Source organism: Nomascus leucogenys, chromosome 20 (genome assembly GCF_006542625.1).
Source record: "Nomascus leucogenys isolate Asia chromosome 20, Asia_NLE_v1, whole genome shotgun sequence".
In the NCBI taxonomy this organism is placed as follows: domain Eukaryota; kingdom Metazoa; phylum Chordata; class Mammalia; order Primates; family Hylobatidae; genus Nomascus; species Nomascus leucogenys.
The window spans coordinates 1899878-1923153 of record NC_044400.1 but is presented as its reverse complement, the minus strand read 5'-3'; the positions used below and the strand labels follow the sequence as shown (position 1 = coordinate 1923153).

Genomic DNA, 23276 nt, shown 5'->3' with positions numbered 1-23276 from the left:
CTCCTTCCGACTCCCAGGTCCTGAGGCCTCCAGGCCACCACTGGCCAGGCAGGGGCTGGGAAGAGCCAGTGAGGCCGTGTGGCAGAGTGGAGAGTATATCCCCTATTGTGGGGTTGGGCCTGGGCCCTGGATGCGGTGCCTGGGCTTGCAGGAGAGGTGGGCAGGCGTGCTGTGGGGGAGACCTGCCCACGCTACCCTGGGAGCACGTCTCCCCTCTCCTCCCGCCGTGTGGCGTCCAGCAGGATGTGGCGTGTTCCCCCTCCAGCGTGGCCACCCAGAGCTCCAAGCAGGGCCCAGGAGGAACTGTGAGGAGGTGTGACTGAGTCTGTGGCGTTTCCTGCAGAATTCTTCCCATAGGGGTGAAGTCTGTATGGTGGAGGCAGCCAGGGAGCCTCCCCTCCACTCCCCACAGAATCTGGATGGCCTGCATTGCAGCCCCAGCAGCTCCACTGTGTCCTCGACCAGCTGCTTCCCTCTCAGCCTCAGCTTTGTCCTGGGGGAGAGGCCACTGGGGGCTGCTCTCCCTCCCCACATAGCAGCTGTAAATCATGAAACCCTCATGGTGTCAGCCAAGGGCTCCCCCTCCCCGCCACCCCTAGAGCCAGAGCGCCCTGCGAGGTCCCGGGTTGCTGACTGCACACCAACCCCCAGGATGCCAGGGCCATCTCCAGGACCTGGGGGAGCAAGGGGCCTGGCTGCCGCTACAGCTCCTAGAAGGTAAGGCCTTTGGCCTCAGAGAGCCTCCCCCGACGGTTCCCACTCCCTTCGTTCCCTTCTCCAGGCCAGGCGTGCACCCGCGGATTCCTCCTCACGCACAGCCCGTCTGCCCTGATGGGTCCCCCACCCCACGCCACCCCAGGCCCCTCCTCCAGGTGGAGTGCTCCTCAGCACTCGGGTCCTCCCTGCACCCACCCCACCCGGAACCCTGCTCCTCGCCCCTCTCCTCCCCGAGTCCTCTCTCTGGTTGCTGCAGTTACTGGAGCAGTTCCATGTCCTCTTCCCAAGTCTCCTGCTTATATGAAGAGCTCATTACATCTGGAATCCGAGGCCTCGCTGCCTACATTAGCAGGTTTTCATAGACTGCCACGTCTCAAAAAGGGGAAAAGACAGATTTAAAACTCTCATCTTGCCGGAAGCAGACAGATTGACTCGAAAATGACCCGGTCAATAAAAGATGAGCTCTGGAAAGGCTTCCCTCTTCTCAAAGGGGGCTCGCCTGCCGGGGAGCTGAGGCTCTGCAAGCTTCTGTGGGAAATTAATAATGCACGTGGCATGCAAAGTGGCCGGAGCCCGCGCAGCCCCGCCCCCACGTCTCCCAGGACCTCGCCGCCGCCACCCCAGGCCTCTCTTCACGGAGCAGCTGCTGGGCATGTTTCTGGAAGGAAGCTTCTGGAAACAGATGAGGCGGCTGTGGTCTGTGGTCACATCTTGGCTTGGCTGTGATATCGCTGTGGTGCACTGCTCCCTCTGGAGTGTTTCTGGCTCTGGGAGGTGCGTGCGCGATGGGCTCTCTGCCTACACAGGGGCCCTGGCTGTGAGCCTGTGAGGCTGGGTCTGCCTGGAGCCAGTGGGATGAGAGGGAAATGCTCTGAAGACCGTTCTCCCACTGGTGCAGGGACGGGGAGCACAGGGTCCCGGTGGCTCTGATGCACCGGCTGCGGGGACCGCAGCCCTGCCTGTGCCAGGAGGAGCCGCGAGAGGATGGGCGCCCCTTGCTCTCCATGGGCTGGCCTCTCCGCGCGGGGCCTGCGGCCTCTGCAGTGGCCACCCATTCTCATTTCTCCTGGTGCCCACACCTGCCGCCTGCCTCACCTCACACAAACAGGAGGAGTCACCTCTGACCCCAACTGCTTCCTTTTACCAGAGTTTCTCAGCTCATGTTCCCCAAAAGGATAGGTTAAGTTTTCCTTTTGAGCCAGACATGCCCCCATTTGCTGTCCATCTCTCAGATGGCCATCCTTCATCCAGTCGACAGGGCTGGGCGTGTGGTTTCCACTGCTAACACACGCAGAGCTGGCTGGTTCTGGGGTCTGTACCCGTACGCAGGGCCCCTGCCGCCATCTGGACCCCTGCTACCCCAGTTTCCCCCTCTTTAGGATTTTGGGTCAGAAGGAAACTATCCCGACAGCTGTCTGTGCTCTCGCAGACTTCCGGGTTTGGCCGTGGCTCCCGTCAACCCCCAGACCACCGACAAGTGTCTAAGGGGATGTGGAACCCAGCCCACTCCCACTACTTCTGCCCTGCAGCTGCATGGAGGGCCGGGTTGGACAGCTGAGGCCCAGCCCCTGCCTTCAGGCAGCTCACACAGTGAGGGAGGTGGCCCTGCGCATGTGGCCGCAGCTGGAAAGGTGTGTGTGTGCACCAGAGGTGCAGACCCAGTCCAGGGGAGAGGGACAGGATGCCCAAGAGGGGCCTCATCTGGAGGTGACGCCGGACTGGAGAGGGTCGGGATGCCCAAGAGGGGCCTCATCTGGAGGTGACGCCGGACTGGAGAGGGTCAGGATGCCCACTGGAGGTGACGCCGGACTGGAGAGGGTCAGGATGCCCACTGGAGGTGACGCCGGACTGGAGAGGGTCGGATGCCCAAGAGGGGCCTCATCTGGAGGTGACGCCGGACTGGAGAGGGTCGGGATGCCCACTGGAGGTGACGCCGGACTGGAAAGGGTCAGGATGCCCAAGAGGGGCCTCATCTGGAGGTGACGCCGGACTGGAGAGGGTTGGGATGCCCAAGAGGGGCCTCATCTGGAGGTGACGCCGGACTGGAGCGGGTTGGGATGCCCAAGAGGGGCTGCCTCTGGAGGTGACGCCGGAGCCTGGCCTTGCAGAAGTTCACTGGTGAACATCATCCCCTGGCAGAAGGCAAACGTGCCCGCCATATTGTGGCAGCAGAAATGAGCACCATGCGTTCTGAGTGTGCCTGGGGTGTCCGGGAGGACTGTGGACTTGTAGCGGCAGAGGGCAGAACACCTGGGGTGCACACGAGTGACCGTGCCGGGCAATGGCGCTTCCCTTCCGAAGCTGGGCTCTGACTCCGCAAGTGACTGCGCCGGGTGGCAGTGCTCCCCTTCCGAAGCTGGGCTCTGCGTCAAAAGAAAGACCCCTGAGGCCTGAGGGGAAGGGAGAGGAGGGTGACAGGAAGTAGAATTTGGACTCTAGTAAAGAAAGACCCCAAACAGAGGTGGTGCCAGGGAGGGTTGGTGAGGACAGAGCGTTGAAGCCTGGTGGCCAGCGGGTGTTGAGTGCTGAGTCCAGGAAGGCCGAAGGCGACCCAAGTTGTCTGGCTCAAGGGGTGGAGAGGCGGCCGCGCAGGAGCGGGAACTGTGGGAGTGGCACTTAGCACATGAGGCACGCCTGCAGTTATGAGACCTCATGGCTTATCAGGGCTGTGGGCACAGGTAGCTGAGGCTACGTGTAGGACTGATGTGCCCAGATCAGGCCCCGCCAGGGCGTACAGTCAGGGGATGGGTGCAGGGTTGGGGGTCAGGAGAGAGACACTGTGGCCCCACATCCCCAGGCTGGAGCCCACATCCTGCCTGACTGGCGTCACAGGGAGCCCTCTCCCTGCTTTCTCATCGTCGGTTTCCCCATCCGGAAGGTGGGGACAGACATAGCCATGGTCCCCAGGGCGGGGCCTGGCCGGGGTGGGTGCACGGAGGCTGTGTGTTCCTGCCCCGGACAGGCACCTACTCAAAGCCTGAGCAGGCTCTCACCCGAGGAACGTGTTCCAGGTGGAAGAGAGGCCAGGACACAGGCAAACACGCGAACTCAGATGCTCGTGAGCTCTAGGGAGAAAGCAAATGTGGGAGTGGCCCGGGCAGGCGTTTCTGAACTGAAGCCTGAATGACTAATGGAGACAGCTGCTCAACCCCCAGGGCGGTGCCCAGCATGGGCTCCAGCTTTGGCCCCGCAGTGGGTGTTTGAGGGGTCCCCAATGGTGCTGGCGTCGCAGAGGTGGCCCTGTGCTGACGCGTCGGACGGCTGCAGCGACCAGCCCTCCCTGAAGTCCTGGTGCCAGGGTCGCTCATCTGTTGCTGGCCAGAGATTGTGGAGCTGGATCCTGGCCTCCTGCAGGCATCTCCATGTCCATCCAGCAGGTATCCCCACATATGCAGGGTGTCCGGAGGATCACTGACACGGGGGCCAATGTCCCTCCTTCCACCAAGGTTCTGTTGGGCCTCTGCTGCCGAAGGACCCCATGGGGGCTGTGGATCCTGGTGTCGGGGTGGGGCTGTCCCTTGGGGCTCAGTTGCTCTGTTCTCAGTGGTGGGGGAGGAGTCTTCTCCAAATACGATATCCGCGCCCGCCTGTCACCCCGGGACTCTCCCACCCCATAATCTGCTGGCTGTAATTGCTGGTGTCTTTTCACGTCATTTGTGTGCAAGATGACAAGCTGCTTGCCGGAGTGAGTCGTTAATCACACAGAGGTGCCCTGTTTGAAAGCTGCACAGAGCTCACCCAGGCAGCGCCTGCCAGGCGGTGGGCCCGGGAGCGGCTCCTCCGTGTGTAATTCCAGGGCGAGTGTCTCCTCGCTGGTGCAGAGTGTGCAGTTTCTGCCCAGCAGGGGAACTCATGGCTTGTGATGGAGGCCACGTCTCAAGGGCCCTCTGGCACCAGCAGAGTTAAAGTGACCATCTTCCTGGGACAGCAGCAGGCCCTGGCTGGCAGGTGGTTGCGTCCCATCCTCCTGTTGCCAAAGCCAGTTCCTGGGGACCATGATGCCTGCCAGCCCCTCAGGCTGGTCTCCGGGAGTTTGGATATGGGTCAGGCAGGCAGCCCCTGAGATGAGGCAAGTGGGGTCCTATGGGCCATGCTGGGGTACGGTTCTCAACGGTGTGACATCCTGGGAGGCCCCAGCCAGCCTATAGGTGCGTCCCCACCTCCTACAGTCTCTTGCAGAGCCAGCCAGGACCCGGATACAAATCCCACAGCCATAACCACTGCAATGCCCTGTGCCCATGACTGCTAATAAAATTGCATCAATATTTGATGCCTAATTATTAAATATTTAAAAATGTAAAACTGAAATAGTTTAGAAGTTTGCAAGACATGAATAATTCAGTCCCAGGAAGCATGGCTCGCCATTGGGCCTGGGCAGGACCGGGGCTGCCAGCGCCTGCCAGGGCCCAGAGTACTCTCTGCAGGGACACTTGGGCGGCTCGCCCAGCCCTGGGCCTCAACTGGCTTCTTGTGTCCACAGCGTGCAGGGGATCCTTGGTCATCTCTCATCGAGGTCAGGCCTGGGCCTGATGTGGAGGCCCCTGCGTCACCTACTAATAAACCACCCCGGTGTCAGGCTCCTTCACAGGCTGGTCCTGCCACTCCGAGTCCGAGCATGTTCCCTCCTGCCCTGTGTTCTCACTGGCACTGAGCACCTGAGAGTCATCTCTGACCCATCAGACCTGTCCCAGAGGGAAGATCTGGAGATGCTGGTGCTGGCAGCCTCCCAGAAACAGTCCAGCAGGACCCCCTAGGGCTGCTGCTCATGCCAAGCGCCCAGCCGCCGCCAGAGAGACGTCTAATGAGAGATGGGAAATAGACACTTGGGGGAGCCGGGCTGTGTGGGGGGGTCACGAGAGAAATGCGTGCTGGGGGAGTTTCATGATGTTGAGAACAGAGACATGGCTCTGCCACTTCCGGGGAGTGAGAACCAGTCACTTGTAGAAGACCAGAAGTCAGAACGGATTCAAGCTTCTCCACAGCAGCGCTGAGCACTTGAGACCGGAGGGCGATGCCTTCAGCACTGAAGGAGAGGCCGGTTGTGGGGCTCATACCTGTCATCCTAACACTGTGGGAGGCCAAGGCTGGAGGAACACGTGAGGCCCGCAGGTCAACAACAGCCTGGGCATCATAGAAAGACCCTAAAAACATATATAGTAGCCCAGTGTGGTGGTGTGCCCCTGTGGTCCCAGCTGTATATTAGCCCAGTGTGATGGTGTGCCCCTGTGGTCCCAGCTACTTGGGAAGCTGAGGTGGGAGGATGGCTTGAGCCCAGGAGTTCAAGGCTGCAGTGAGCTACGATCGTGCCACTCCACTCCAGCCTGGGTGACAGAGTGAGACCCTGTCTCAAAAAACAACAAAAAAAAACAACTGAAGGCAGGGTATATACAGCCTGGAATTCTGCATCTGGCCAAATTACCCACCAGCCCTGAAGGTAGAGATGCCTTCAGCCATGCAGGGTTCCAGACGATGTTCCCTGTCTCACGTCTTCAGGGACCTGCTGAAGGGTGTGATCGTGAGAGTTGGGGGGCAGCTGCAGCCCTGAGCCAGGTGGTCCCCAGTTCCAGCTGCAGCAGCCTGGACAGACTTGCTGGCCCTGTCATGCTGGAATCCCAACCTTTGAGCTGGGAAAGGTGCTGTGCCCAGGCTGTGCTACACTGTTGGGACCGTGTGTGGGCAAACGTACTGTCTGGCCACCCATGTCCGCCAAGAGCCTTCATTCACCCTTGCAGGGTGGCCCTGGCCGGACTCACTCGTGAGCTCTGGGGCCACGGGCTGCCGCCTCTTGAGGGGGCCACACTCTGCGGGGGCCGGGGCGGTCGCCCTGTCTCTCCGGAGTCAGTCCGGACCACGCTCAGGTGATCTGGGTGTTCTTGCAGCCCAGACCACACTGCCCCCTCACTCCACACCTGGACTCAGGCCTGCTGCTCAGATCCCGCGCCGAGCGCCTGTGACGTCCGTAGACAGCCAAGTGTTTGTTGACGACACAGGGATGTGTTTTGTTAAGAGGAACATGTTATTGCCGAGAGGGTGTTCGCCTCCACTGTCTTACTGACCCGGGGGCAGGTGATGTTACCCCCACTCCCGCCACACCCAGGGAGGAAAGGGGGCTTAGAGAGGGGAGGTGACTTGTCCATGAATGCGCAGGCAGTGTGTAGAGCCCAGAATCACTGCCTTCCTCCTGGCCCTGTGGCACTGTCATCGGTGGGGCCAGGCCTACACTGAGTAGAATTATCCTCCTGGCTTGGCCTGGGCCTCAGGGGCTGCCTTGTTTAATGATGAAATATTAGTCCCTTTTTGTGGGTTTTTTAAAGCCTGAAAATCCCAACGTTGGTTAACTGTATTTTATTCATTATTTAGAAAGAAAAATGGCTCTGCCGTGAGTCCCTGAAGGAAAATTTCCGAAGCTGCCTCCAGTCCCTAAACCGAGAGTTGCTGCAGGGTCTGGGGCTTGGGGTCCTCGGTGGCAGCTGTGCAGGGTCCAGACCCAGGCCAGCTCCTCACTGGGGCACCGATCCAGGTCAGGGGCAGGAGCTGGGGGACCATGGGATAGGGGCAAGGTGGTGGCAGTGGGGAGATAGTGGGGATGGAGGCGTGGCAAGGGCTGAGCAGCTGGGAGCTGCTCTGAGGCCATGGGTGCCCTCACCGTCCCCTCACAGGCTGAAGCCCCTGGAGGCCCCCGGGTCTCACAGTGACCCTGTTAGCCACAGCAGGGATGGGAGTGGGGGCTTGGGGGCGGGGCAGTGGCACGGCCTCTCTTTGGCCTGCCTTGATTTTAAGGGCTTTTCCTCGGAGGCCATGGCAAGGCTGTATGTTCAGGGACGGACGCACACGTGTTCGGGGATAAACGGACGTTCAGCAGTAGGTGTGTGTGTCCCGTCCGCTATGTGTGTGCTTGCTTGTGGTTAAGCCGACTGTGAAGCTTGCGCAGGGGCAGGAGCTCAGGGCTATAGCAGGTGATGGCTTCACCCACCTGCGTGTTCAGCACGCACCTGTCGCACACTTCCATGTTCCGGGTTCTCGGGTGCAGGGCAGGTGTGACAGTGACACATAGGCCTGGCCCAGCCCACCTGAGCTCAGAGTGCGCCACAGGGAAACAGCGTGAGGCCCAGGTGTCTGAAACAGCTCCGTGGGTGCCACAATCCGTGCCCTGCAGGAAAAGAGCGTGCGGAGAACAAGAGCCAGAGGCTGGAGCGATGGAGAAGCAGGGTGCAGGAGAGGCAGCTGGAAAGGGAGGGTGGCTCAGGGCCCTGGGGCGGGGCTGGGACCGGGGCGGGGCTGGGATTAGGTCAGGCCAGGGCCAGATGCAGCTGCAGTGACAGCCAGGCCAGGGCACCCAGCAGGGCATGAATACCCCAGGAGAGAGCCCTGCCTCAGCCCAAGTCTTGCTGTGGAAGCATGGAGGTCTGTCTGCATGGCCGCGGCTATCCTGGCCGGGGTAGCAGGAGAGGTGTTGGCACAGACAACCGAGGCCAGCCTGGGAAGAGGTTGCTTGGGGTTCGGGGACCCTGTGGAAGCACCAGGGCTGGCGTCTCTTCCTCCTGTGGGGTCTTCCCACATGGGCCAGCTGCCTCAGCTGTGTAGGGGCTGGTCTCCTCAGGGCAGAGCTGCCTAGTGCCCTAGTGTGGGTGCTTGGTACCAAACAGCTAGGCCCGGGCTCTTTTTTTTTTTTTTTTTGAGATGGGGTCTTGCTGTGTCGCCCAGCCTGGAGTGCAGTGGCACAATCTCGGCTCACTGCAGCCTCCGCCTACCGGGCTCAAGCGATTCTCCTGCCTCAGCCTCCCGAGTAGCTGGGATTGCAGGTGTGTGCCACCACGCCCGGCTAATTTTTTTATTTTTAGTAGAGACAGGGTTTCACCATGTTGGCCAGGATGGTCTCGAACTCCTGACCTCAGATAATCCGCCTGCTTTGGCCTCCCAAAGTGCTGGGATTACAGGTGTGAGCCACCGTGCCCAGCCCCAGGCTCCTCTTAAAATCATCCTAGGACACAGATGGGGGTCAGGCCGGCCTCACTCACGGGAGAGGTCCCAGAGGGAGGTCACAGAGCCCAGGCCCACAGAGCTGTTCCAAGCACCTGGAACAGTGCTTCATTAATCATGAATTCCGCAAGAGCATCTTCTATAGGCCACTGTGTCCTCACTGCCTGGAACAGTGCTTGATTAATCATGAATTCCGCAAGAGCGTCTTCTATAGGCCACTGCATCCTCCCTGCCTGGCACAGTGCTTGATCAATCATGAATTCTGCAAGAGCGTCTTCTATAGGCCACTGCGTCCTCGCTGCCTGGAACAGTGGGGGTGGTGCTGGGTCCTCTTCCCACTGCGGGTCTCACAGCAAGGCTGGAGCCTGAGACAGGGTTCCCCTCACCCTGAGGCTCACGTAGCCCACCTGGCCTGGTTCCGCATGAGTATAGCTCAGGCCCCAGGGAAGGGCAGAAGTGGACAGGCAGTGCCCTGGGGCTGCCTAAGATCCATTGGTACCTTTAAAAGGTTCTCTGCTTGCTTTCATCTGCATGTGCCCCATAACACTCGAAGGAGTAAAGAGGATGTAGAGAAAAGTACCGCGTTTTCCTTTTCCCTCCTTCTGAAAGGCCTGGGCCCTGGCATCTCTGTCCCTGTCCCCGTGGATCACAGCTGTGTGCTGGCTCTCCCTGCCCTGCCAAGGTAGAAGCATTTTTTTGCGTTTCAGGCTGTGAACTGGGCCTCTTGAGATAAGTGCTGTAAATGCTCCTTTATCCTGACATCCCGGCCCTCAGTGCTGTAAAGCCTCTCTTTCCCGCTAGTTAGCCTTTACGTAATGGAGCCCAATTTATTTTTATTCTGGCCTCTTCACAGCTGCTTCCTGTGATTCCAGGAGGAGGCAGGTGTGGGGCTAAGGTGGTGAGGGGGTGGCTGTTCAGGCACCAGTGTTGTGGATGCCTTCAGTGCCCTGGGACACCCCACTGGGCTGGGCCCTGGGCAGCTGCCGCCGTATCCTCTCTGACTCCCACTTGATCACCTGCTGTTCTCCTTCCTCTCTTGCCCCTCGCCGAGGCCTTGAGAGCCCATCAGCACCAGGCCTGTACCCCTGCGTCCCTGCAAGGTGGTAGCAGGTACCTCTGAGAGGGCCGCTTCTGCCCAGAGCAGGGTTCCCAGGGGTGTGGAGGAGGGGCCTGAGCGGGGCCGGCGTCTAGGCAGAGGGGAGTTGCTGCCTCCTAGGCAGGTGCTCCTGGTCAGTGTGGCCAGAGTTCAACATCCCCGGGCAGGGAAGGCAGGAGCCAGGGCTGTGGGTGGGCTGGGCTCAAGGCCTCCTTACAGTTTGGCTCTAAGCCTGGGGTAGCACTGGAGGCCAGCGGGGAGGGCCTAAAAGCCTTGCCGGGGCTACCCCAGAGAGCAGGGCTGCAGAGCTGGACTCCATCCCTGGGCACCCGTGGCACAGCAGGCCTTGGGCACACAGCAGGCCGGGCTGGGCGGGGGACGGGGGCCTGGAGCGCTGAAGGCCGCATCACTGCCTCGCCTCAGCCCATGCACTGCTGTTGCAGGTCGGGCCTGAGAACAGCCTGGGCAGTGCCTGTGTGGTCCCACAGGACGGGGTCGGGCACAGGGCTGTCGCCTCTCACCCTGGGGTCTCTGCCACTGGCTTCTGGGGTCTCTGGGGGGAGCCTGCCCAGGATCCAGGCCCACAGAACCCAGTCCAGAGGAACCCCGGGCTCCTGGCTCACTTGGGAGGAGACCACGTGAGAGCAACCGACAAGAAAGAGATGACATCTCCAAGGCGGAAAACCCATCTTTTATTTATTTAATCCAAACCATCGTGTGAATTATTCATTCACGTTGATGTAAGCCACTGAACTACAGAGATAAAGGGGGGTCAGAACGCTGGCTTGATCTGCCCCAAGCTGAAGGGACTCCGTCGAGGCAGCGTTGTCTGGAGGATGGACCCCTCCCTACCTGGACAGGAGACCGGGGTCAGGGCCCCCTCGCCTCCGAGGGGCTGTGTGGCATGGAGGACGGACCCTTCCCCTCCAGGGCCCTGGGTTTGGTTGTCAGAGGGCGAGAGAGTGGCCCCAGGAGTGAGTGCGGTGGCCCCTGCTGCTCCCAGCCGCATGGGTGGTGGTCTTGCCTCTGAGGGGGGCCCCACACACCGCCTTCCTCACCTTGGGGCCTCATGCCAACCTGCCATGGGTGGGCAATGCAGCCCGGAGCCCCAGAACTTCCAGACGTCTGTGAGCGGCACAGGCGGCTTTGAGGTCTATCGGAAAACAGGGCTGTTTCCTCCTCCAAAGTCAGGCTGCATTTATTACCAAAATCTAATTCTTCCCCTTTGGACGCCTGAGATCTATCAAAGGCAGCACGGGCCATGTTAGGGTGAAATATGGCCTCTGAAATGCAGTCTCTGCGTTCTTCCTTCCGCATGTGGCAATTCCTGCTACCAACAGCCCCGTCTTCGGGAGGATCAGCCGAGGGATGCAGGGAAGAGTATTGGGGTCAGAACTGCCAATTAACCTTCAGATTTCACAGCCTCATTGCTCGATTCATCAAGGGCCCCAGGCCTCGTCCTCCTGGAGGGGCTGGCCTGTGGAATAACAGTGTCCCCCAGGGCTGTCTTTGCCAGCGACGGAGGGAGGAGGCCAGGTCGGGGCAAGGGCCGAATCAGTGCCAGTGCTGCCATCCCACAGGTGGACGGGTGCCAGGGCCCCTCTGCTGACAGGCCTGTGGTGGTACAGGCCCCATCTCCTCCCAGCCCCTGACATCCGGATGCTGCTAACATGGGCCCTGCACTGCTGCTCCTTCCAGAACCCATGGCAGGCAGCACCCTTGCTCTTACAGCCAAGCAGCGAATCTCCAATCTCCGTGAGCCTGGGTGTCCTTGTGTGTGGATTGGGGATCGGATCGTGTTCGTAGCTGTCATAGCCAGGCAGTGAGTGAGCTTGCACTCGGATCGTGCTGCTCGACTGAGCTCATGCCATCAGGGGTGCCCAGCGGCCCTGCGCTCTCGGTGGTGGCCTCCAGTGCGTGATCTGGCCTAACGCCTCTGAAGGCTGCTGCCTGCCTGTGTCCGTGTTGCAGGCAGAAGTCCTGGGAGATGGGGTGAAGGGGTAGGTTCGAGGTCACAGGTCGGGGAGGCAGAGCCGAGCTGGAACCGCGGCCCCTCCCGCGTTCTCCATCTTCCTCTGCAGACTGGAGGGCTTCTCGTTTGCACCTGGCTCTCCTGTCCCTGCTCACCTCCAGGAAGCAACCCGGACTGCATCATCCACCTTAAACTGGCCCATCAGAGCCTCTTCGGGCCGCTGTGCACAAACTCCCTAGCAGCCCCTCTCTCACTCGCTGTGACCTGGCCAGCAGGCACTCACACTGCACCTTCCCTCGCACTCCCCCAGAGTGGACTGGGGGGGACTCCACACCCTTCCTGGGGCCTTCAGACCCATCTCTAACTCAGGACCAGCCTTCCCCCGGGCACTGCCTGGAGTAGGAACCCTTGTTCTTTCAAACCATGTGGCCGTGGTTGACTTCAACGTCCTCTTTCTCAGCCTAGCCAGGGAGCTGACCATCCCGTGCCTGGATGTGGGTGCCTACACCAGTCCTGTGATTCAGTCCCTCGTCATAGTGGAGGGAGGTTGGCAGCTGGCCCAGCTCCCGTGGCCTGCAGGAGAGGGTCCAGCGGGCTCCCGTCCCTGCCTCGAGCGGTCCCAGGGCCCTGGAGGGCTCCCCATCGCCAGCTCCAGACAGCACTGCTGGGAAGCACCCGGCCTAGGGGACGGCTCTGTGTGTGCATCTAAGTGGAGCCAGTCCTGATAATTAACGGGGGGATAAATCGAGGTTTAATTACTTGGAAGGCCTCTCGGGTGAGAGATTCATGATAATCGCTGTTATCCTCCTGATGGCTCTGCTCAGCGGTTCCTCCCCAAGCAGCCGTAAACCCTGGCGGGCGGGGCGCGGGGCTGTACCCTGAATGGTCACTTAGAGCCATGTCAGGGCAGTGGGCCTGGGGGTGCCGCCTGTCATCTCACGATGGCCTGGCCTCAGAGGTGGCTGGCAGATAAAGCCCTGGGGCAGTAGGACCCGGAACGTCCAGGTGGCCTCCTGCCTGCCTCCCTGTTTCTCGGTGCTGGCTCCTGTGGGGCAGGTGTCCAACCTCAGACAGGACCCAGGCGGCAGCCTGGGAATGGATGGTCAGGATCACTGGGCGGCGTGGCGGCCCAGGCCTTCACTTTGGGACCCACATCCTCAGCACCAGCTCCTCACAGGGTTCTCGCCTAAATCGCTGGAGCGTTGGGGCAGGCGAACCCCGAGTCATGCCTGATCCTGTGGCTTCCTGGCAGTGACCCCCGGGTCATGCCTGATCCTGTGGCTTCCTGGCAGTGACCCCCGAGTCATGCCTGATCCTGTGGCTTCCTGGCAGTGACTGGGGTGGCTCCAGGTGTTGTCACTCTGCCGGCCGAGGGCTGGTCCCTGTGGGGGGGCCCGGGCTGCTCGTAGTCTGGCTCTTATAGTTACCGTTCTTAATGCAGTAACTTTATTATCACCACCACCAGAGGGTCAGGCTTTATCAGCTCACCCCTCACTCTTGTTTCCTCACGCGTGCCGATGGAGGCTGGCTGGTGTGACACGGGGACCTGCTGTGTCCCTGGGCAGCCGTCACTCCCGCCTGTACTCGGCCTCCTCCCTGCCCTGGCCGCCCCCAGGTCCCCACCCCTCCGGCCTGGTGCTGCACTCACTGTCTCCTTCTGTCCCTCCCGCAGAGCTGAAGAAGCAGGTGGAGAGCGCCGAGCTGAAGAACCAGCGGCTCAAGGAGGTTTTCCAGACCAAGATCCAGGAGTTCCGCAAGGCCTGCTACACACTCACCGGCTACCAGATCGACATTACCACAGAGAACCAGTACCGGCTGACCTCACTGTACGCTGAGCACCCGGGCGATTGCCTCATCTTCAAGGTGGGTCCTGCGTGTGACGGCTCTCTGGCTGTCTCACTCTCTGTCTCCTCCCACAGGGAGATCCAACCGTAGCCCTTGGCAAAGGAGCAGCCTCACATCCAAAGGGGATGGTGTGGAGGGCTGGGTGGGAAGGAGGTGCACTGGCCCGTCCTCATCACCACCTGGGGCTTCTCAGCCTTGAGCCAACCCTATGTGGCTTTGCAGCCCCGGACCCCCTGGGTGCGGAAGGCCCTGGGCTGCCCCCTGACTTTCTCAGACTCTGTCTGTCGCGACTTGGGCTTCGTTCCATGAGGGCTGCAGCCGCAGCCGTGTGTCAGTGTGTCCAGAGGCAGCAGTGCCTGGGGAGGACTGAAGTCCATGTGGGGCCGGGGCAGGGGGCGCCTTCCAAGCCGCCAGGCTGCGCAGTGTTACAGTGGCCAGAGGCCAGCGCAGGACAAGGTAGACAGACTAGAAGAGGAAAGGAGAGCTGGCCGCATCTCCACGCTCGAGTCCTGTGAGCCAGCAGGCGCTGTTCTGGTTTGCTGGTGAAGCTGGACTGGGTCCGCCGTTGTGGACATGAAGAGTCCTCGGGTGAGCAGGGTCTGGTAGCAGAAATCGGGGTGTTACATGTTGACCCTCAGGGTGGAGGTGGCCCCACGCGGACCTCCAGCAGCTGGAAACCCAGGGCGACAGGGCTTGTTCATCACTGCCCCAGTGAGCTAACCTCCCGTTCGTGAAGATGGTGCTGTCGGCCTGGTGTGGCATTGTGGCCCCGGCATGACCTCGCAGCCCCGTCTTAGCATGTGGCTGCTTCAGGAAGGGTGGAGAGGGCGGTGGCTGTGGGAGATCAGGACAGGCAGAGACGGGCCCCACCTGGGACTGCTGTGGTCTGGAACGGGCATCTAAACAGCCTGCAGTCTGCAGCCTCTGCGCGTCTTTATAGAACGGAGAACCGACTTTCATTTGTATAAAAGCTGTACCCAGTGCGGCCTATGCATATCCGTCAGCATCTCACAGCAGTGAGCTGTGCCTTAGCCCGGTTCTTCCTGCTCCTTCTGCACAACCCTCCCGTGTTCACAGCCTGCGCCACACTGGGGCACAACCCGCCTGTCTTCACAGCCTGCGCTGCACAGGGGCACAACCCACCCATCTTCACAGCCTGCGCCGCACAGGGGCACAACCCACCCATCTTCACAGCCTGCGCCGCACAGGGGCACAACCCACCCATCTTCACAGCCTGCGCCGCACAGGGGCACTGCGCCGGGCTTGCTCTGCATTCCTTCTGGATTTCCTGCTTCTCAGATCACATTCATCCATTTCTATACTCTTGAAACTCTCAAACCTTTGAATAATAAAAACACACCAAGTCTTTAAATAAGCTATCAGAAATGTACTTCTTTGCTTTTGTATAATTCTGTATACTTTGAACAATTCACAGAGGTGTTTAATGCATTATAGAAATTCCATGGGTTTTGAAAATGATTAGGTATTAATAAAGGTGTATCACGAACAGTTATTACTTAACATATCACTCGTTACATCAACATTTACAAATTAAGAAGCAGCGTTTTCCCCGGATCCCTGCGTGTGCTGTAGTTGAAGCGATGATCTTAAGAAGACTAACTCCAGCAGAACCTTGGGGCACCCTCCACAGTGTTTTCTGTTTAGAGTGTCGAAAATCCAAAAGAGGGAAGCAAGCCACTCGTCATCCTCCCGCGAAAAGGCAGCCGCTGTCCTGCTTTGCCGTGTTTCCTTTCGGTGTTTTATACGTAGATATGTATGTAGGCATGTTTGTTTACACGTGGGAACTCGGGAGCCTGGGGTTCCATTGTGTGTGCTCCTGCGTCACTTTTAAAAAACACCATCAGCAAGTAGCTTCTTGACCACTGTAAGCCCTGCATGGGCTTCTGAAGTGCAGCCCTGCCCGAAGTCCTCAGGTTTGCCGGACACCAGGTCCATCCCCGTCATACCCTCGAGCACAGGCCCTGCCGCTCTCCCTGCTCAAGCTGGCATCTCAGCTCCCTCGGCCCTCGTCCCCCTGCCCGGGATCCTGGCCATGGCAGGATGTTGAGAGCAGAAGGCTTGGGCCGGCCTCAGCTTGCCAGTGGCTGAGCCTTCAGCCCCCACAGCCTGGGCAGGAACCCGTGCCCTCCTCCCCACCTTGGAGCCCTCTCAGCCCTCAGGCTCCTGAGGTCAGGGAGAGGCAGGAAGGGGGCTCCAGGAGGAGGAGGCAGGCGGACAGAGAGCCCAGGAGCTGGCCAGCTCCCCAGCCCTGCTTGCCCCAGACCTGAATGACACACAGCGTACGGGAGGCCTGGCTTGCCCCGAGGAGCCGCGGTTCCTGCAGGGATGTGGCCTGGGCCCCGCAGCTCTTGCCAGCCGTCCCACCTGCCTTCCTAGTGATCTGGAGCCTTGGCGCCCCCACGGGCCGCCCCCTCACTGCCCATCCTCCAGCCCTTGCTGGCCCTTCTTTCCAGTGGCAGGCCTGGTCTGACCTGACCTTCTGGACCATGGCCTGTCCTGGCCCAAGGCCTGTGTGAATGTGACTCTGTGGCCCTGAGGGCTGGGTGTGCTGGGTCAGAAGCCATGGAGCTGAGGCAGCCACCTCTGGAAGGACAGACGGTCCACTGGCCCAGTGCTCCACCAGCAAGGCCTGGTGCCCACAGAGGCCCCGCTCCCCACCCTCCCGGCCGCCCACCATGCCTGCTCTGGGCCGTGTCCCGGGGGCTCGCTCAGGTGGACAGTGTCAAGGAACGAGGTTGCTTTTAGCTTATGCACTTTCCCCATGTGTAACATGCACTGTGTTTTCGTGCTTGAAGCTCACAGGATCAGGGAGATTAAGTAAAGTATGGAAGGGCTTTACAAGTTGATGTTTGCAGGCAGGGCCGAGAGCTCCGGGGTGGGCCTGGCACAGGGAGCTCTGGGCAACCCAGGCAGGGGGCTCACTCTAGGTGAGCGTGTGGGTTGGTGCCCAAGTGCAGCTGTTGCTGGGGGGTGCCGGCTGGGCCTCTGCCTCATCTGTAAGGCAGGTACAGTTATGTCTGACCCACAGGAGTAAGTGGGTCCATGTTCCTGGCACACCCATCGTGGTTGCCGAGACCCCACCTTGGTCCATCAGTTTCATTTCTGAGCAGTGAAGTCCCCGCAGGAAGAAGCTGCCAACTTGTGCCTGCATCTGTCCCTGGAACCCCAGCACTAAGGCCCACCTGCTCCATCCCCTTCATCTGGGCCCAGCTCGCTTGTAGACGCCTTCTCCAGGAAGCCCTCCTGGGTTCCCCAGACGTGGGACCCTTCCGCTGGCTTCCCTCCTGGGACACCTGCCACCTTGTGTTTTTCCTGACAGGTGACTCTGCCGGAGGTTTTATTCCGTTGGGTTAGTTGTCCTTTGAGGGTCCTCAGGGGGCCTAAGTGTGTCCCTCCACCGTGCCCCTCCTGTGTTTCTTCCCCACTGCTGGGCGCCTGGTTCTTAAAGATGCTTTTTGCTCCGTTTCTCTCCCAGGCCTCCTTTCACAGCCTCTTTCCCCCAGCCTCACCCAACCCCCACCCTCTCCTCCTACTCTTCCTCCTCCCTCTCCCACTCCTCCTCCCGCTCCAGACTCTGTCCTGCCCAGCCGACGTGCCCTGCCGACAGCTGCACCCAGCACCCTGCTTGCCCCCTCCCCTCTTTGGAGGGCTCGGGCCTCCCAGACCTTCCTGCACCCCATCTGGTTGACGTGGAGGGATCTCCTGCTGGAAGGATATGGGCCTTTAGAGCATGTTCATGAGGGCTGACACTAGGCATGCAGCCTCACCTCCCCGTTTCAGTCTCCTCACCTGTTGAGTAGAAGTAACTGTGGCTCACTTCAGAGGCTGCAAGAGGCGAGTCTCATAAGTGCCGCCTGTGGAGCTGGGGAGGGGTCATGTTGCACCGGGATCCCTGTTGGCTGGTTCAGCTCCAGCCCACGGTGCACCGTGCTTCTCCCAGAGCTGTGACTAACTCTGCTGGCCCTGTGTGTCCCAGTCCCTGCAGACCTTCTGGACGGCCTGCAACACTCGAGCTTTCAAAGGCTCCCTGTAAGCCGACTCTTCCCAAGTCCTCCTCCGAGCTGCCCTTCACTGGGTGAGGCCGTTGGCCTCCTGAGAAATCCTCCCCCTTGGGTTCCAAGAGGACAGCGCTAGAGCTGCCGAGTCTTCTGGCAGGAGCTCTGACCAGGAGATCAGCGTCAGTCCTGCCCCATCCACCTGTCATTCCTGCCTCCTTTGTACCCAGGACACCATGCTTGGTGACAGGAGAGGCACTTGTACTGTTCGCAGCAGCTCCATGCCCCCAGCTCAGGGCCTGGCTTATGGAGAGGGCGCTCTAGGGCTCTGCCAGACAGACAGAAAAACAGGTTTCAGCAGAGCAAAAGGGAAGAGATAAACAGTGAACAGACAGTAGCCAACCTGTAGGGCCAGGGCTCATGTTGGCACCTCTGCCTGCAGATGGTCACTGACTCCTTGGGGCCATGCGGCGGTGGCCCCAGTCTCCACTGTCCAGAGGAGAGATAAGAGACACTCTGCAGTCACCTTGTCCCGGGCAGCTCCTGGCCCTGGTGTGCAGCCTTGGCCAGGCCGCTGCGCTCCTGTGACACTCAGTTTCCCCATCTGTCATGAGGAATGTGGTCTGGGTGCTCCCTGGGGGCCCTGACCCTGGCCTCCTGGCTTCAGAAACGCATCCCCAGGGCGCTGAGCATCACTAGGTGTGCCCAGGAGGGTCTTCCCTGAGCTGCCCTCCTGAGATAGGGCCATGGAGGGCAGAGGCCAGTGTGGGAGGGCAGGGAGAGCAGGGAGACAGGCCCCTGCCCCACCCACTCCAGCTGGGGGCTGGCATACGTGGCTCCTGTGCTCCCGAAAGATCTCGCCAAACCGCAGCCTCCTGGCCACGTCATTCATTTATCTGATTTTCCCCCAAATGATTCTTCAGGCAGAAAGGGGGCTGCAGACAGAGTTAGAAATAGCCGAGCCCGTTTCCAGTCGAGCGGGTTCCACAGATGTGTGCTGGGATAATTGAGGGTTTGCTGCACAGTCCCCCGCTGCTCTGCTTCCCATCCCAGCCGGGACTTCCCATCCCAGCCGGGACCAAGCCTCTTGTTGCCGCGTGGGTGGAGGGAGCTGGCTGCCTGGGCTGCCATTTGGGGGAAAGGCAGGCGTATCTCAGCTCCAGCTTTTCCCAGCGGGAACCTGCTGCCTCTGCTCCTCTCCCTCCTGAGAGGAGATAGAGATTCCAGAGTCCCTAGAGCTTCCTGGGAAAGCCATACCCTGCCTGGGCCTGGAGTGGGGAGGCTCAGCTCCTGGTCTCTCCATTCCGGCTGCACTCCTCCCAGTGGTTCTCACGGAGTTCTCCCCACCTCCCTTTTCCCCTCTTCTCAAGACCCAGGGAAGGAAGCCTCCTGTTATGAGAGGGAGAAAATCAATGGTAAGAAGAAGTGGAGTGACCAGGCTGGGGGCACAGAGCAAATGCAGTTTGGGGCAAAACTGTGAACTTCTGGGGTCCGGGACACACACCGGTTCCAGCAGGCTTCTCGTTCCTCGCTGCCCAGGGCCTTCCCCAGCTCAGAGGCCTGCAGGTTGGGCATCAGGGCCAGAGGCGTGGACGGCACAGATTCCGGAACTGTGCAAACCCAGCATCACCACTGTGCGTGACTTCACCATTCAGCGCAGCAGGCCTGTGGCGATGTCGACCTACCAGGTTTGTCGTATGGATGAGGGGGAAAGATACACAGGTCCAGCCTCCCTGATTCGAAAACCTGAAATCAGAAATGTTCCAAAATCCACAGCTTTTTTATTGTGGATCTGTTACTCAAAGGAAACGCTTAATGGAGCGTTTCCGATACCAGATTTTCAGATTAGGGATGAATATTTGCATGACATGCTTACTCAACCAGTAGGCATGTAATACAGATATTCTAACAACCGGAAAAACCAGAAATCCCAGACACTTGGTCCCAAGCGTTTCCCATAAGGGATACTCAGCACTCACCTGTGTGTATACGTGTAAGTCTGGCACGGTCTCACCTCGCCGGACGACAGGGACGCATGCTGTGGAATGTGCTGTTGGGCAGTGTTGTCTTTGCAGGAACTTCCTAGAGTGACTTACACAAGCCTGGGCCGTGCAGCCTCCCGCACCCATGGGCCACACGGCCTCCTGCACCCCTGGGCCGCATGGTTTAGCTGGCTGCTGCCAAGCTGTGAAAGTGTGCAGTGCATGACTGTGCTGAGTGCAGTAGACCACCGTGGCACAGTGCTAAAGCACCTGCATGTCTGTGCGTGTTTAAATATGGAAAAGGTGCCATAAACATGATGTGTGAAGGGTGGAATATGGTGCACCTGCATAGGACGCTTACCGTGAACAGAGCTCGCGGGGCTGGCGGGTGCTCTGGGTGAGCTGGTGAATGAAGGTGAGTGAGTGTGAAGGCCTAGAACATTACTGTGCACAACTGGAGACTTTATAAATGCCGTACAGCTTAGGCTACACTCAATTATTAAAAATATTTTTCTTTTCTTCAATAATAAATGAATGGCTGGGCACAGTGGCCCATGTCTGTAATCCTAGCATTTCGGGAGGCTGAAGTGGGGGGATCACTTGAGCCCAGGAGTTCAAGACCAGCCTTGGCAACATAGCAAGACCCTGTGTCTACAAAATGTTTAAAACTTAGCCAGGTGTGGTGGCACCTGCTTATAGTCCCAGCTACTCCAGAGGCTGAGGCGGGAGAATTGCTTGAGCCCCAGGAGTTAGAAGCTGCGGCGAACTATGATCGCGCCACCGCACTCTAGCCTGGGTGACAGAGTGAGATCCCATCTCTAATAATAATAATAATAAAATAATAATAATAATAATACTAAAGTTTGCTGTAACTTTTTGAGTTTATAAACTTTTTAATTTTATTTATTTATTTGAGATAGAGTCTTGCTCTGTCACCAGGCTGGAGTGCAGTGGCATCATTTCGGCTCACTGCAACCTCTGCCTCCCGGGTTCAAGCTATCCTCCTGCCTCAGCCTCCCGAGTACCTGGCATTACAGGCATGCGCCACCACACCCAGCTAAATTTTTTTGTACTTTTAGTAGAGACGGGGTTTCACCATGTTGGCCAGGATGGTCTCAATCTCCTGACCCGGTGATCCTCCCGCCTTGGCCTCCCAAAGTGCTGGGATTACAGGTGTGAGCCACCGTGCCCGGCCTATTAAAATTTATTTTGTATGACACTTAGCTTAAAGCACAAGCACATCGTACAGCTATAGAAAAATGTTTTTGTACAGCAGCCTTCCTGGGAAGCAGAAATAACCCCGCGCCCCTCCTCCTTGTGCCGGCCCGGGGTGGCGCTTCTGTGCACCCTTTTTTCCCTCTGCTCATCCTTGCTGCGTCTGCCGGACCTCAGCTGGGGGAGGTTAGGAGGCTGGGTGGGCGAGGAGGTGGCACAGAGCCCGCTGCTGGCGCCTGTCTGATCCCACCGGGGTCCCGCACAGAGCCCGCTGCTGGCGTCTGTCTGATCCCGCCGGGGTCCCGCACAGAGCCCGCTGCTGACGTCTGTCTGATCCCACCGGGGTCCCGCACAGAGCCCGCTGCTGACGTCTGTCTGATCCCACCGGGGTCCCGCACAGAGCCCGCTGCTGGCGTCTGTCTGATCCCGCCGGGCTGTCTCACAGAGCCCGCTGCTGGCGTCTGTCTGATCCCACAGGGGTCCCGCACAGAGCCCGCTGCTGGCGTCTGTCTGATCCCACAGGGGTCCCGCACAGAGCCCGCTGCTGGCGTCTGTCTGATCCGCCCGGGTCCCGCACAGAGCCGGCTGCTGGCGTGTCTGATCCCGCCGGGGTCCCGCATTCTCACTGTTGCATGGACTGCGGAACTCCCAGACAGGAAAGCTGTGCACGTCCCCAAGAAAAATGAGAACGCAGGGTCCAGACTCCTCTAGGGCAGCAGGTTGGCCCTGGGAAATGATTTCTGGCCTCAGCTCCCCAAGTACAAAGTGGGGCCCGTGAGCACTGCTTCTTAGGTGCTGAGCGATGGTGAGCTGATAAAACAGCACAGGTGGCCTCGGTTTCAGGGCTCCCTCCTTCCTCACGTCTCCCTCCTCCTCTCCGCGACGCACCTGTAGCGGCCGGCACAGCGTTGGGCCTCGGTGGAAACTGGCAGGATGGGCTTGCCTGGTGTCTTTGCCCGTTATGCTGCTCTAAAGGAATATCTGAGGCTGGGTGGTTTCTAGAGAAAAAGGAGTGTATTTGGCTCACAATTCTGGTGGCTGCTAAGTTCAAAAGTGGGCATGTGTGCACCTGGTTAGGGTTTCAGGCTGCGTCCACTCATGGCAGGAGAGGAAGAGGAACCGCCCATGTGGGCAGAGATCACATGGCAGGAGGCCAAGGGGGTGGGGTGCCAGGCTCCTTCTAACAACCAGCTCTCATGGGAACAAAGAGAGAGACCTCACTAGTTCCCTCAAAGGCAGTACCAGGCTGTGGGTGAGGCCTGTGACCCCATGACCTAGACACCTCCTCCCCATAGGCCACACCTCCAACACTGGGGATCCTATTTCAATATGAGACTTGTCAGGGACAAACCAACAGTACCCACACCAAAGCACGTGGTCCTGGGGTGAGACCCTCCCGGGGATCTGAGCCCACCATACCCACACCAGACAGAACTCATGGTCCAGGGGTGAGACCCTCCCGGGAATACGTGCCCCTCCCAGGAGACGATTCCCCATTCCTGCCATAGAGAGGGGCCAGGAAGGCCCAGGTCCTGTGTGTCTTGAGAGTGGAGGCAGCTCCACCTCCCAGCTGCCTTCTCAGCCCTGTGGGTGGGCAGCCTTCAGGGCACCGCCAGCCTGGGGCTCAGAGCCCAGCTGTTGCTGTGGCCCGACGAGCTGTGGCAGCAGGCCCCCCGGCTCTGAACTTTGGAGTCTCATGGGTGGCTGGGCCTCTGCCTGGGTGGGGTGAGGGGAAGGAATTAGCGGGACCTGGAGCCACCATGCTGGCTCGGAAGGTGAGGAAGGGCCAAGCCACAAACATGGCAGGCTCAGCTGACAGCAGCAAGTGTCCTGCCAGCACCCAGAGCCTGCAGAGGGCACGCGGCCCAAGCCCTGCATGAGTCAGCCCGGGGGAAGATGCGTGTAGCTCCAGGGGCCTTCCTGGGTAAGCCTGCGGAGGCCGCATGGCTGAGCCTATTACCTCTGTGAAGCATCTCTCTGTGTTGCAGGGAATGTAGGAGATGGTGCAGGGGCGGCTCCACTTGGGGAGAGCATTTTCGGAACCACCCATCCAGGCTTGGCCCCAACAAGCCTCGGGATGTGTGGCTGGGCTGCTGTGGAGCCCCTGGCTGGGCCCGGCCTGGGGTCCAGAGCTGGCGGGGTCCTCCTGAGGGACCCTAGCAGTACAGAGGCCAGGAAAATGGCAAGAGTGGCCCTGAGGATGCCACCTTTCCTGGGCATACCAGCCACACCATCCCCCAGCCTCCCCAGCATCTGTGGCCTCGTCCGAGTGTTTGCTGAATGGAGGTGGTCTTTGGCGGTGTCACTGCTGGTCAGCCCCCGTCAGGTGGTGGGAGGGGCTGGATCCAGGCCAGAGCTGCCTTGGTGTGGATGTCGCTTGCCTCTGCCAGCCTGGGGACCTGGACACATGGCTTCACCTCCTCAAGCCTTTATGTGGGCCTGGATCATTGCAT

The 23276-nt window shown here is 59.7% G+C and overlaps 1 protein-coding gene across 11 annotated transcripts in view; it reads left to right on the top strand.

Moving 5' to 3' along the window:
* MAD1L1 (mitotic arrest deficient 1 like 1) overlaps window positions 1-23276 on the top strand; it is a 408034-nt gene that overhangs the window by 313252 nt on the left and 71506 nt on the right. For all 11 annotated transcript variants that reach the window (XM_030801339.1, XM_030801341.1, XM_030801338.1 and 8 more), the window contains one exon: window positions 13438-13628. In XM_030801339.1, the coding sequence (XP_030657199.1) occupies window positions 13438-13628 (191 nt within the window). The remainder of the gene's footprint in view (window positions 1-13437; window positions 13629-23276) is intronic.